At 47.4% G+C, this 12746-nt stretch overlaps 1 protein-coding gene across 7 annotated transcripts in view; it reads right to left on the bottom strand.

Annotated features, from left to right (window-relative positions):
* Positions 1-12746, bottom strand: part of GRIP2 (glutamate receptor interacting protein 2) — a 280364-nt gene that overhangs the window by 6839 nt on the left and 260779 nt on the right. For 5 of the 7 annotated variants that reach the window (XM_073574993.1, XM_073574994.1, XM_073574991.1 and 2 more), the window contains exons 13-23: positions 11618-11763; positions 11168-11248; positions 9889-9952; positions 9230-9375; positions 5157-5301; positions 4829-4968; positions 4491-4670; positions 4166-4316; positions 2555-2675; positions 2047-2259; positions 1636-1782 (exon numbers count right to left, since the gene is read on the bottom strand). In XM_073574993.1, coding sequence (XP_073431094.1) covers positions 1636-1782; positions 2047-2259; positions 2555-2675; positions 4166-4316; positions 4491-4670; positions 4829-4968; positions 5157-5301; positions 9230-9375; positions 9889-9952; positions 11168-11248; positions 11618-11763 — 1534 coding nt within the window. Of the gene's footprint in view, positions 1-1635; positions 1783-2046; positions 2260-2554; positions 2676-2798; positions 3013-4165; positions 4317-4490; positions 4671-4828; positions 4969-5156; positions 5302-9229; positions 9376-9888; positions 9953-11167; positions 11249-11617; positions 11764-12746 lie in introns of those variants that run through there. The other 2 variants (XR_012232067.1, XM_073574996.1) reach the window with 2 other exon arrangements.

Below are 12746 nucleotides of genomic sequence, written 5' to 3'. Positions count from 1 at the left end.
GTATCTAGCAGCCAATGAGAATGGATGGGGAAGGTCTGAGGGTGGCTCATTCACGTCATGTGATGGTCTGGATCTCACCCAGCTGTGTCATGGCAAACATCATACTTTGCTGACTATGTCCCTGATGCTGAGAGTCGCCTATGTATTTTAATTGCATATTTGTTCAATTTTGAAACCTGTGCAAATTGATGGACAGGACACATGTTGTCAGGCATGTATATTTGCCTGGGTATTAATGCACACTGCTTCAGCTGACCTCCTTTAGTCTGTATTTTGGGGTTGAGGCACCTCTTAATTCTATTTTCAATATTTGTATTTTGAAATTTGTTGAAATAAAGTGATTGTTTTGTATCTCTCAAGTTAAACAAACTTCTTGATCTTTATACAGTATATTTACTGGAGTGTTGCCCATTCCTTTTGTAAGGAAAATGGCTTTGGGTAGTATGTTTACCATTGACAGCAAGCAGGTATATTTAAAATGGTGGCAGATTGAAACAAATTAGAAAGTTGCAGCACTTTAGGAGATAATTATAAAACCGTTACATAGATTAATGGATTATTCCCGAAATAAGTAATGGCCCATCCATAGGAGGTACCTCAGTGATCGCTTGGGGTCTGACCTCCGGGGCCCTCAGCAATACCAAGAACAAAGCTCTGGAACCTGTGCTGTCCGCTCAGCAACGCCGTCCTGAATGGTGCAAAGGTGAATATTCTCGACTATTTACGTCAGTGCCGTAGACCATGTTCGGAGCGGAGGTCGAGCATGCGCATCTACGCTCCGTTCAACACAGGGCTGCAGAGCTTTGTTCTTGGGATCTCCGGGAATCCCGGCCATCAGACCTCAGCGAGTCATGATTTATCTCATATCCTATGGATAGGGAATTATTCTAGGACTATGCCTCTACTGATGTAACACTTCGTACATTGCTCCCCGGCATACTTTCCGATCATTGGCTTATTGAATCAAATATATTAATTGCTTTAATTAATTTTGAATATCACAGTAATGAGGGGTATTTTATGGAAAATTTATTTGGGAGGATTTAGTGAAGGTTTTTCATCTCTAGTAGTAAATTTTATAAGATAATCCAGAATATGTGGAACTTTGGCTGTCAGGTCTCATTAATGCCGGATTAAAGGAATTTTGCTGTGTGACCATTTTCTTTGGCGCCTGCAGTGGAGAGGAGAGGCACCAATAAGGCCTGTTTCACACTTCCGTTTTTGTGTCCGCCAAACGGATCCGTTTCCGTTTTTTTGACGGAAACTGATGCCAACGGATCCGTTTTTTTAAAAACGGATCCGTTTTTTTGACGGATCCGCGGTAACCGTAATGGAAGTCTATGGGACAAAAAAAACGGATCCTGCAAAAAATGGCGGATCCGTTTTTTTACGGAAAACAACGGATTTTGACGGATTTGAAAAAACGGAAGTGTGAAACAGGCCTAATGCAGAAATCCGCACATCTGCCGAGACGCGTGCACAGTGGTCATCGGCACCGCCCGCTTGTGACGCAGGAGGCCTCGGATGATAACCCTTTAGAATATTTAGCAAACTGGATCATTTACAGCCAACTCGTAATAAGCTTGTGCCGTCACATGATGCGAATTTTGGAGTATGATTGGCAGCTACATTCACCTGTAATATCCTGTCGCAGGACTGTAGACCACTCCTATCTGCCGGACCCCCGGGCCGGATCATGTTGACATAAACACCTTTCTCCAGAAGCCCGTCTGAGACACTGAAGCCAAAATCATCCGTTTCCAAATCCTTCATGACCGTCACCTGCAGGGACAGATGGGTACAGTTCATCATCGTGGTCATGGGGACATCTTCTGATGCCTCAAATTGGTCTAAGAAGATGAGATATAGGCTGCTGTTTGCAGAGTCCTGATACAGGAGAGAACAGCTACACGGGTCCTTCTGTGCCAGGACTGTGCATACAGCAGCCTAGATCTCAGCTTCTGTAGTTGCCATATTACATATGGAACCCCAGACAAGGGACAATTATATTATTATACTTGTCACTATATTCTTTGGTCTCGTCACCTTCAGCAGTTCTGCAGCAGCTGTGGACATGTCTTGACCGTCATCTTTTAGGATTTTGGGGTCCTGGTTGAGCTTCTCTTTTTTGGGGCTGTTTTTGGAGTGGTGGGAACCTCCTTTCCGATGCAGGAAGCCGCTACTTTGACTGGAGTTTTCTAGGAGAAGTTTGCTGCCATCAAGCCCAATACTTTGGACACTGCCGGTCATGATGGAAGCCTGAGTAAGGAAGCAGATTAGTGGGTGACCCCTGAAAGCAATGGAGTCTGTGGAAAGCTTTCACTATCACGGCTTTAAAGCATGAGAGCATCCTAACGTTTGCAAAAAATGTTTCTTTTAATAGAAGTAAAGCAGTCTTTCACTTCAGTCACTGCCAGAGCTGCACATTTTTGCGTCAGATTAAAGACCACTTCATAAAATATCCTGCAGCAAGTTGTGAGCCTGAGAGCTAACAGTGATCCAGCAGAACGGCGAATGCTCCTTGAATTGTGATAATCCTATTAAGACCCATTACCTCGATCTCTCTGAGGAGTTCAGACTGTCCGCATGTTTCCAGGTCTTCCAGGGCTTCCCCGAACACTCTCCAGAAGCTATCATCATGCTCGCTCTCTAGGCCGTTGGGCTGGCTGGGGTATCTGTTGAACCAAACATGGTGAGTCTTCAGCAGCATCTTCGGAGCAGCATTGTGGCTCACACTCAGGTCTCCTGACACCAAGTGTGCAAATCATGAGCACAGCCCGACAACTCAATGCACTCACCAGATCATTCCCCGATGGAAGGAGGAGCAAGGGGAGATGAGGCGGAAGCTGGAGGTGAGGAGGACATGCAGGTGGAAACAGACGGGTGCAAACAATGGAACGGACAATATGGAGGATGGGCGTGAGATAAACGAAAATAGCAAAACAGGAGCCCCCCAGGAGTTGTTAGTACACAGGAGGAGGATGAGGGGCTCAGAGCTGAGACATTGAACACCTGGGAAGAGAAAGAGAGAAAACACAGAGAGGAGAACAGAGACGCGGTGAGAAAATGATGACAGGAGACGCTCCTCCAGGTACACAAAATACGAGCAGGTGTAACGGGGGGCCATGATGGTGAATGGGTGGGGGGAGGTTAGTGGGACCAGAAATTCAGAGACAGTGTCCACAATCATCACAGCTGCACATCAGAAAAGTTACAGAACTTTCTAAAAGTTTCTACATTTCAACTTCCTATCAATTTCAATTTTCTGCTTTGTCAAAGGGCAGCACACAAATTTGAGAAACCTATAAAATTAAAGGGGCTAGCGAGGGGTTTTTTAAACCTCATATCATTATTTGTACAATTTACTAATCTATTATCACAGGGTCTGTGCTCCGGTCCCTGGTTCAGAAGGTTCACATCTGAGCAGTTCCACTATTGTGTGAAGGATGTATACACAGGTGAGGTGGTTGGCTCTTAGCTATGGAAAACACCAGCCAGCCCCCTTCAGATATACTCAGGTGTGCTGGCACACACCGCGCTGAGGATATTAGCGAGGCCAGGTGAAGAATGACAGCAGGATCTGTGTCACATGATGGACCCCATTGGTGTCAAACAGACCCCATTAATTTAATTAGGTGTCCTATATTTTAATGGAAAAAATGGGGCAGCATGAATCTTATTCCCGAGCTGAGGGTTTGCTACATTTGTTTCTCCTCTGTAAGGTGCACATTTGTACCTAAACTTGAGCAATTTTCAGGCTTTAGTATTAATCTGTTGTAAGTCACACCTACATTTGGATTTTGGGGGATGCAGAGAAAAATTGCTGTTTTTTTTTTAACAATTTACATCTTTTTGTTTTGCGGTTTGAGGGAAAATGTGGAATAAACAGCTTAGTAAATGTGATTTTGGTTTCCTTTCTCTTAAGATGTCCCAACTCTGCTGCTCTTCTGTGCATGAACCAGCAAGCTCAGGATGAAGGTTGCTTGCACAAGCAGAGTAGAACGAAGCTGCAGGTACAATACACAGCGATTCAGGGTCTTCAGAGCGCTGGCTGATAACTCCTAGCACTAGAACTTGCTATTATTGGTGGTTGTCACTGAATATAATTGTTAGCATCACACGGACAGGACGGACCAGCAGGAATCTTACTCATCCAGCCACATACCGAGCTGGCTTGTCCCACTCCTCATTGAAGCTGCCATCCAGGAAGGGGTAACTCTTTCTATGCTCGGCTGGTGGCGTGTTCATCTTCTGCCGTGCCGTTCTCCACTCGTGAGGATGTAACGTGATTCCCACGGCCTGATGCATATAGTTACCTGTAAGAAGCAAGCGGACAGGATCAGCCCGGGGCCCCAGGTAGTGGGAGCAATGAGGAGGAAACTGCAAAGCAAGCGATGGATCACAGTCATAAGGGGTCCAGCATGGGGGGCTCTGCTCTATGACTGCTCTCATACCCTAGTATAACCCTGGGGGGGGTTGCGTTTTCTCACCATGGCTTCCATATCCCGTATCAATACCGGACCCGTCCCAAGATTCCAGAGCGCTGTCCACGCTGGGGATGGTAGTAGAGTAGATCTCGGATAACTTGCCAGTCTTCTGAGAGTCGGTGAGATCGTCTTCGGGGTCACTCCCTTCATTTACCCCGTCGGAGAGCTTCTGAGAATGCGTCCCTGAAATCCAAAAGCAGATATCAGTGACTCCTTCGTGCCTTTTACTTCTTTGGCCTCTGTCCTTCTCCTGCGCGATCCCTGCCCCTTTTCCCGTGTTTTGCGGCACCTTTGCCCCATAGCTGGTAGCCCGATTGGCCAGTGTTGGTGGGCCCACTCACTCTCTGCTTGCTTCTTTATCTTGAGGGTCACCGTCTCTCCGGCCATCTGCAGTAAGTGAATGGCCTCACTCAGCGGTTTTCCCTTGAGACTCACATTATTAATAGCCAATATCCGATCTCCAATATGAATCGCTCCAGTCCTGCACAGAAAGAAAAACCCCTTGAGCAACTGCAAAAACACGAGCTGCAACGTAGAGACCTTATTGCTGTGTATAAGCCACGAGAGGTGGAGTTCTTCATCACCCCCGGTGGTCAGGAGGGGTATTGTAGGTCATTTTATTTTTTTGTCTTTAAGACTTCGGACATTATGATATCTACCATAACTCACCTTTCAGCCAGTCCTCTCTTTGTAAGGCCAGAAATAACAATGGGATCAAAGGGCTCTTCAGTCCCTGATATTGTAATACCCAATGGCCCGCCGTATCTCTTCAGCTCCACTGTGTATATGATGGCGCCTGTCGTTTCCTGCTCGTCTGCAAAACAAGTGAGTGCATGGATACAGATCAGTATCTACGAGCCCTTTCCAGTGTAATCTACAAATTACATAGTGATATAAGGTATTGTGACTGGCCCTGCTCCTCACAGCCCCTAGTTTTTATCAGGTGGGAGTGAAGTTGGTCTAACTTTATTAATAAATTATCCCATTTATCAATTTCATCCCCAAAGCCCTGAAATGCTGTTAATAGTTGTTTTACAGCATTTTTCAGTGTCTGCCATTATAATTGGAAAATGTTCCCCACCATCATCATGGGGGACTTCAACATCCCCATTGACACTTCCACCCCGGCTGCCTCTAAACTTCTGTCGCTCACGGCTTCCCTCGGCCTCACTCAATGGTCCTCTGCGGCCACTCACAAAGATGGTCACATGCTGGACCTTATCTTCACCCGTCTCTGTTCCCTCACTAATCTCAATAACTCACCCCTCCCCCTGTCTGACCACAACCTGCTGACAATCTCTTCCCTCTCCTCTCCCACTGAGCAACCCCCCTTCATAAACTCGCTCACCCTCGCAGGAATCTCAAACACCTCAATTTACAATCACTCTCTGAATCCCTTCTCCCTCTTACAGACATAGCTTCCCTTCATGACACAGATGCTGCTGCCACTTTTTATAACACCACAATAGCAGCAACACTTGATTCGGCCGCCCCCCTCACGCAGAGCAAAACTCAAACAATCAACAGGCAGCCCCTGGCTGACCAGCCTGACCAAAGAACTGAGACAGGTTTCCAGGGCCGCTGAGCGGAGATGGAAGAGAACCCATTCTACTGAGCACTTCAGCGCATACAAGCAGTCCTTTGCCAGCTTTAAGTCCACACTCTCTGCCGCAAAACAAACTTCGCATCTCTCATATCCTCCCTGTCTCACAACCCTAAACAGCTCTTCAACACTTTCAATTCTCTACTCCGTCCCACAGCACCTCCTTCCCCTCCTCTCATCTCTGCTGAAGACTTTGCCTCCTTCTTTAAGCAGAAGATCGACACGATCAGACAAAACTTTGGCCCTCAGCCCCCAATGCCCCTCTTAGCCGCTCAGCCCTGTTCTGCAAAAGCCAGCTTCTCCACCATGACAGAAGATCAGCTCTCCACCCTTCTGTCAAGATCACACCTCACCACTTGTGCCCTTGACCCGCTCCCGTCTCACCTCATCCCTAACTTGGCCACAGTCCTCATCCCATCTCTAACACACCTTTTCAACCTTTCACTTACAAATGGTGTCTTTCCCTCATCCTTCAAACATGCCTCAATCACACCCATCCTCAAAAAGCCCTCCCTCGACCCATCCTCTGTGTCTAACTATCGCCCAATATCTCTTCTCCCTTACGCCTCAAAACTACCGGAACAGCATGTATATCTTGAACTGTCCTCCCACCTCTCCTCCTGTTCCCTCTTTGACCGGTTACAATCCGGCTTCCGACCGCATCACTCAACTGAAACTGCCCTAACTAAAGTCACTAACGACTTACTAACCGCCAAGAGCAAGCGACACTACTCTGTCCTCCTTCTCCTGGACCTGTCCTCTGCCTTTGACACAGTAGACCATTCCCTCCTGCTACAGACTCTCTCACCTCTTGGCATCACAGACCTGGCCCTATCCTGGATCTCGTCATATCTAACAGACCGAATATTTAGTGTCTCCCTCTCACACACCACCTCCTCACCTCGCCCCCTGTCTGTCGGTGTTCCCCAAGGCTCTGTCCCAGGACCCCTACCATTCTCCATCTACACCTTCGGCTTGGGACAGCTCATAGAATCCCACGGTTTGCAGTATCACCTCTACGTCGATGACACGCAGATCTACCTATCTGGACCTGACCTCACCTCCCTACTGACCAAAATCCCACAATGTCTGTCTGCTATCTCAGCCTTCTTCTCTGCTCGCTTTCTCAAAATGAACATGGACAAAACAGAATTTATCATCTTTCCCCATCTCACTCTACCCCTCCACCAGAACTATCCATCAATGTCAATGGTTGCTTTCTTTTCCCAGTCCCGCATGCTCGGTGCCTTGGGGTGATCCTCAACTCTGCGCTCTCTTTCAAACCACATATCCAAGCCCTCACATCCTCCTGCCGCTTCACACTCAAAAATATTTCCCGGATCCGCTCATTCCTCAACCACGAAACCACAAAAACACTAGTGCACGCCCTTATCTCCCGCATCGACTACTGCAACCTCCTACTCTCTGGCCTCCCCTCCAGCACTCTGGCTCCGCTCCAGTCCATCCTACACTCTGCTGCCCGACTAATCCACCTGTCTCCCCGCTATTCCCCAGCCTCCCCCCTATGCCAGACCCTTCACTGACTTCCTATCGTCCAGAGGATCCAATTCAATACCCTAACCATGACATACAAAGCCGTCCACAACCTGTCTCCTCCATACATCTGTGACATGGTCTCTAGGTACCTACCCGCACGCAACCTTCGATCATCTCAAGATCTCCTTCTCTACTCCCCCCTTATTTCTTCTTCCCACAACCGCATACAAGACTTCTCCCGTGCTTCCCCGATACTCTGGAACGCTCTACCACAACACATCTGACTCTCACCATCAACAGAAACCTTCAACAAGAACCTGAAGACCCACCTGTTCCAACAAGCCTACAGCCTGCAATGATCCTCTGTCTACTGAACCACCGCACGACCTGCTCTACCCTCTCCTACTGTATCCTCACCCATCCCTGTAGACTGTGAGCCCTCGCGGGCAGGGTCCCCTCTCCTTATGTACTTGTGCGTCCCTTGTCTTACACCTGTTTATTATTCTTGTATATATTACACTTGTCTATAATTCTCCTTTTGACATGTAAAGCGCCATGGAATAAATGGCGCTATATAAATGCATAATAATAATAATAATGATAATAATAATAATGTTCTCATTCATGGATATCTTTTGGGTGTTCTGGACAGAACGAGTCTCCTTCACCCTCTGGCAGCTGACTATATGAAGTTCTTCTTATTGGCTACCAAAATGGGGACTTGACTGTAGGGAAGAAGCAACTGAGCATGTGCGACCACCAGGTGGACGTACACATTGCTATACAATGAACACCAGGTGGCGCCATACTATGTCAGGATGTCTGAGTGCAGGTAGATGGTAACTGCTCCTTTCTATGATCTCTACCATGAACATGAGATTAAGGCTATGTGACCATGTTAGCGTTTTTAAACGCTCAGGAAACTGATCCCCTTCCCAGAAAACGCGCGTCTTTTTTCCACGCGTTTCTTGCGCTTTTTTTGCACAAAAGACGCGCGTTTGACGCGCGTTTTCTGGGAACACTGGGGAAGGCTAAGGCTGTGTGCACACAGTGCGGATCCTCCCGCGAATTTTTCTAAATCCGCAGGTCAAATGATCTGCATTTTTCCTGCGGATTTCTTCATGTTTTTTTGCGGTTTTACTGCGGTTTTTGTGCGGTTTTCCACCTGCGGATTTGTAGAATGGAGCAGGTGGAAAACTGCAGCAAAACCGCACAAAAGAAGTCACATGCTCCTTTTTTTCCGCACAGAAACCGCGCGGAAAAAAACGCAGAGTGTGCACAGCAGTTTTTTTTTTTTACATAGGCTTTAATGGTACATCACCTGCAGTTCTGCTGCAGATCTGCAGCAGAATCTGCACCATGTGCACAGGGCCTAAAAGCGCTCAGCAATGCGGAAATTAATGAGCATGCTGCGTTTTTAGCTGCTAAGCGATTCCTGAGCGGTTAAAAACACATGCATTGACACAAAAAGCCAAAAACGCATGCTAATTAATTTGAAGCTTCTTTTAAGCGTTTCTGCAGCGTCTGATCCGGCACAAACGCTGCGGAAACGCTTAAAAAAACGCAACGTGGGCACACAGCCTTAATGTTGCAATTTTGGGGATTTGCAGCAGTGATCACAGCTCGTTAGATCATTTCATACCCGAATTGTCTTCATCTTTCCGAATCTTCAGTTTCACGAGCTCCTCACATTGGCGCAGTATCTGCACCGCGTCTTCCATGGAGCAGTTGTCGAGACGGATGTTGTCTATGGCTAACAGCTTGTCCCCGGGCTCCAAGGTGCCGGTTCTGCAGTGAGAAGTCACAGACCCTGTTATTATATAGATGTAGGCGATGTAGTCGTCACTCACACCCCATTACATCCAGTCCATCACCGCACATTATAATCTAGTGACGTCACCGTCATGACAATGGGGTCAATAACTCGGCCTGTAATAGAATTTTCATGTTAATTCCTTTACCATTTTCAAGCTCTCTGCTTGCTGCCAGGGAATGAAAACATTTTTATCTGCACCCAAAGCTTGAAAAACTATACAGACCTAACAGTTCTCACAGCAGAGGGTTTGTTACAATTGCATCCAGTCGAGACAATCCTTTGTAAGCTGAACACATAAGTAGCAGGAATCTCGTTCTTATCTTGTTACAATGTATCAGTGCAGGTAAAGTGTTTCTCCCAGCTGAGGGTTCACTACAAGTCTGTGAGCTCAAGTGCCTGCACCGCCGACTGATACATTGTAACGAAGTGTCAGGACATTGTGGCGACTTGTGCTGCTGCTATCTGAGGCCGACACGTGACCGCACCTGTGAGCGACGCTGCCCTTCTTGATGTCCGATATAATTAAAGGCTCGCCGGGTTTTCTGCTGGCTGATAATAAAGCAGAATGGAAACAGTCAGTGGGGAGCTTGGCATCAGTCACACACACAATTTAGTTGCTACACAATAATCAAACCCGACTGGAATCACAGGGGCGGTAAAGAACGGGCCAAAACGGCGGTAAGCGGCACTGCCTCACACTGGTCAGGGCCACTTATCAAAGCTTTGAACCAACGGTGGTGGAAGAGGCGCTGGCCGGATTGTACATGCAAAGTGTGGAGTTACAGCACACCTCTCCTCCCTCCTTGACTTCTGGTCGCCATTTTTATACAAGTGCACAGCAAACCACAGCATGAAAGAAAGCGCAAAAAAAGAGCGTCTTCCCACTCTGCAGCCTGAAGACAGGGGGCGCTATAGCAAGGATCGAAATGGTTTCAGGGCAGAAGTGCCCATGGCACCTTAGTGGCAAAGAGGATGGAGCCAACCAGAGCCGGGCCCCCTCTCCCCAAGGGCCCTACAGCGGCCGCAAGGTCCGTCTCGAAGATGCAGGAGCCTTTTACTTGCCCCCGTGTCCCCACATACATGGCAGTGCTTTACATGCAGCGAGCTGGCACATTGTTATTCCAGACGCCGGTCCTGAATGCCCCGGGATGGAGAGATAATAAATCATGGGACTTCTCCTTCCACAGGGACAGGAAGAGCGGCAAGAAAAACACAAGAGGAGATCGATTGCGTGCGGATAATAAACGTCTCATTAATTCAGTGTCATCTCCGCTGGGGCCTCCGGTTTGGAGATGATTAACGAGGGGGGACACCAGACGGGGAGGCTGCGGTGGACGCGTCCCGTGACACATGACGGCAGCGGTGGGAATACAAGTCTCTGCATTACAGAATCCCACGCCCCAGGCGGCAGCAGGCGGGGGGCGGCTAATCACTCGCATGATACATAATGATTTCCTATAGCCACAAGCAATGAGGTTTACTAATGGTTTCTGGGGGATATAAAGGAATTAGCAGGGGGTCAGCTCATCCATTAGTCTGGAATATTCGAAGCCGGACCCCGAGCTCTGGTGATGGGTGACTGTATAGGGGCTATTATTCTCCATAAAGCTGTCCCACAAATACAATTTTTGCTTATTATGCAAACAGCTCCATATATCTCAGCTTCCTGAATATCTATAGTCACGCTAACAGAAAGTATCGAAAAAGTGGGAAATCCCTTTAAGAAGTGACAGACGCACCACAAAACACTCCCCGGGTACTCACAGCTGATGGTGATGCCCAGCTCTACGCCTCGCTTTTTTGGCAGCTTAACATGGAAGGTACCACTGCTGGGAACCACGGACTCTTGGAGAAACCAGGAAAAGGGCGAATCAGTAATGGAAACTGGATCATTAATACAGATCTCATCACAGAAGACGACGCAATGTTGGAAGGACACGACCCCATAGGATTCCCCGGCCCCTGCATCATGGATACCAGTGCATACGTCTAATCCGGATCGTCCACTTAAAGCGTTGTGATGACAGAACGGTTCATCCCACGATATATTTGTGTTTCCTGTGCAGACGGCAGCAGTCAGTGTGTGCACACAAACCCACACTCCATCTGTTGCATCTGCACCCGCAAGCCGATTTCCCAGCTTTTTGAAGACTGCATTGTGATGTGATCTGTGGGGGGTGCACAGACTTCTATCCACAATCCCTCCTAACTCACCAGCCACATCATATTCGATCTCCAGGACGACTTTATTGGACAGCGCGGCATCCCGCAGGAGCTGATTGGCTTCCTCCAGGGTCCCGTCCTCTGTGAGGATCCCATTGATAGAGAGCAGTCTGTCCCCCACCTGCAGGAGGCCGCACCTGGAGAACGGGAATCATAGATCACTGAAAAGCTGTGTGCCCGTGACTACACGGACCCGTTCACATTATCAGTGCTGCGCTATGGCTGCGGCGGCCACATTGGATTAGTAGCGTTAAAACCCACCATTGTCCTAAGAATGAAAGGGATTCTTCTCACCATTAATGGCCGGCTGTACTGGTAGGTTTAGGACCATTTTTGTGTTATTATTTTTTACCTGAAAAGAAGCCGACGGCTGATGAATGACAGCAGTCCTGTCGAGCGCCGTGAAATAACCCCTGCTCTTATACTTATGTGGGGTGCGTTGTCTTTGGCATGGAGGACTTTTCCCAAATGCTTACAGTCAGTTTAAGGCCATGTTCCCACATAGCGGGGATTTTGCAGGTTTTTTTGTGCAGAAAATCTGTTCTCTTTAACTGCTCAAGCAAAAGTTGCTGTGATTTTATTAAAACTTCTGCCCAAAGTACATTTAACCCCTTCTTACCACAGCACTTTCCTTTTTTCCTCCCCTTCTTAGAAGAGCCACAACATTTTTTTTTAAATTTTTCCATCAACATAGTTGTATGAGGGCCATTATTTTTGGCGGGTTGAGTGCTAGGACCATGCGAGCGCTAATAGTGACCTAGTAACTTGACCGGTAAAGCCTGTACGATCACAATGATACCAGACTTGTATAGTTTTTTTATATTAGTGGTGAAAAAAAAAAAAAAAAAATTAGGAGTGGTTATATGGAGTGTGCTCACAGGCTCAGGAGATCACGCTATGCCTGGCATATGGGGAGAGCGGGAGGCTGTTAGAGATGCTGTTAAAACTGCATGTTTAGTGCATTTTCTCCCCTCCCCTACAGTCCTTTATGGAGAATCTAAAAAAAAAAAAAAAAAAAAAAAAAAAAAAAAAATGCATGTAAAGAACACAAAAAATGCTGTGCCAAATTTGAACCCAAAAGGGAAGAAAGTACATTAAAAAACTGCAACAATCAGACCCG

Source organism: Dendrobates tinctorius, unplaced genomic scaffold (genome assembly GCF_039654945.1).
Source record: "Dendrobates tinctorius isolate UK_male_01 unplaced genomic scaffold, ASM3965494v1 ptg000041l, whole genome shotgun sequence".
In the NCBI taxonomy this organism is placed as follows: domain Eukaryota; kingdom Metazoa; phylum Chordata; class Amphibia; order Anura; family Dendrobatidae; genus Dendrobates; species Dendrobates tinctorius.
This window is presented reverse-complemented; position numbering and strand designations above follow the sequence as displayed.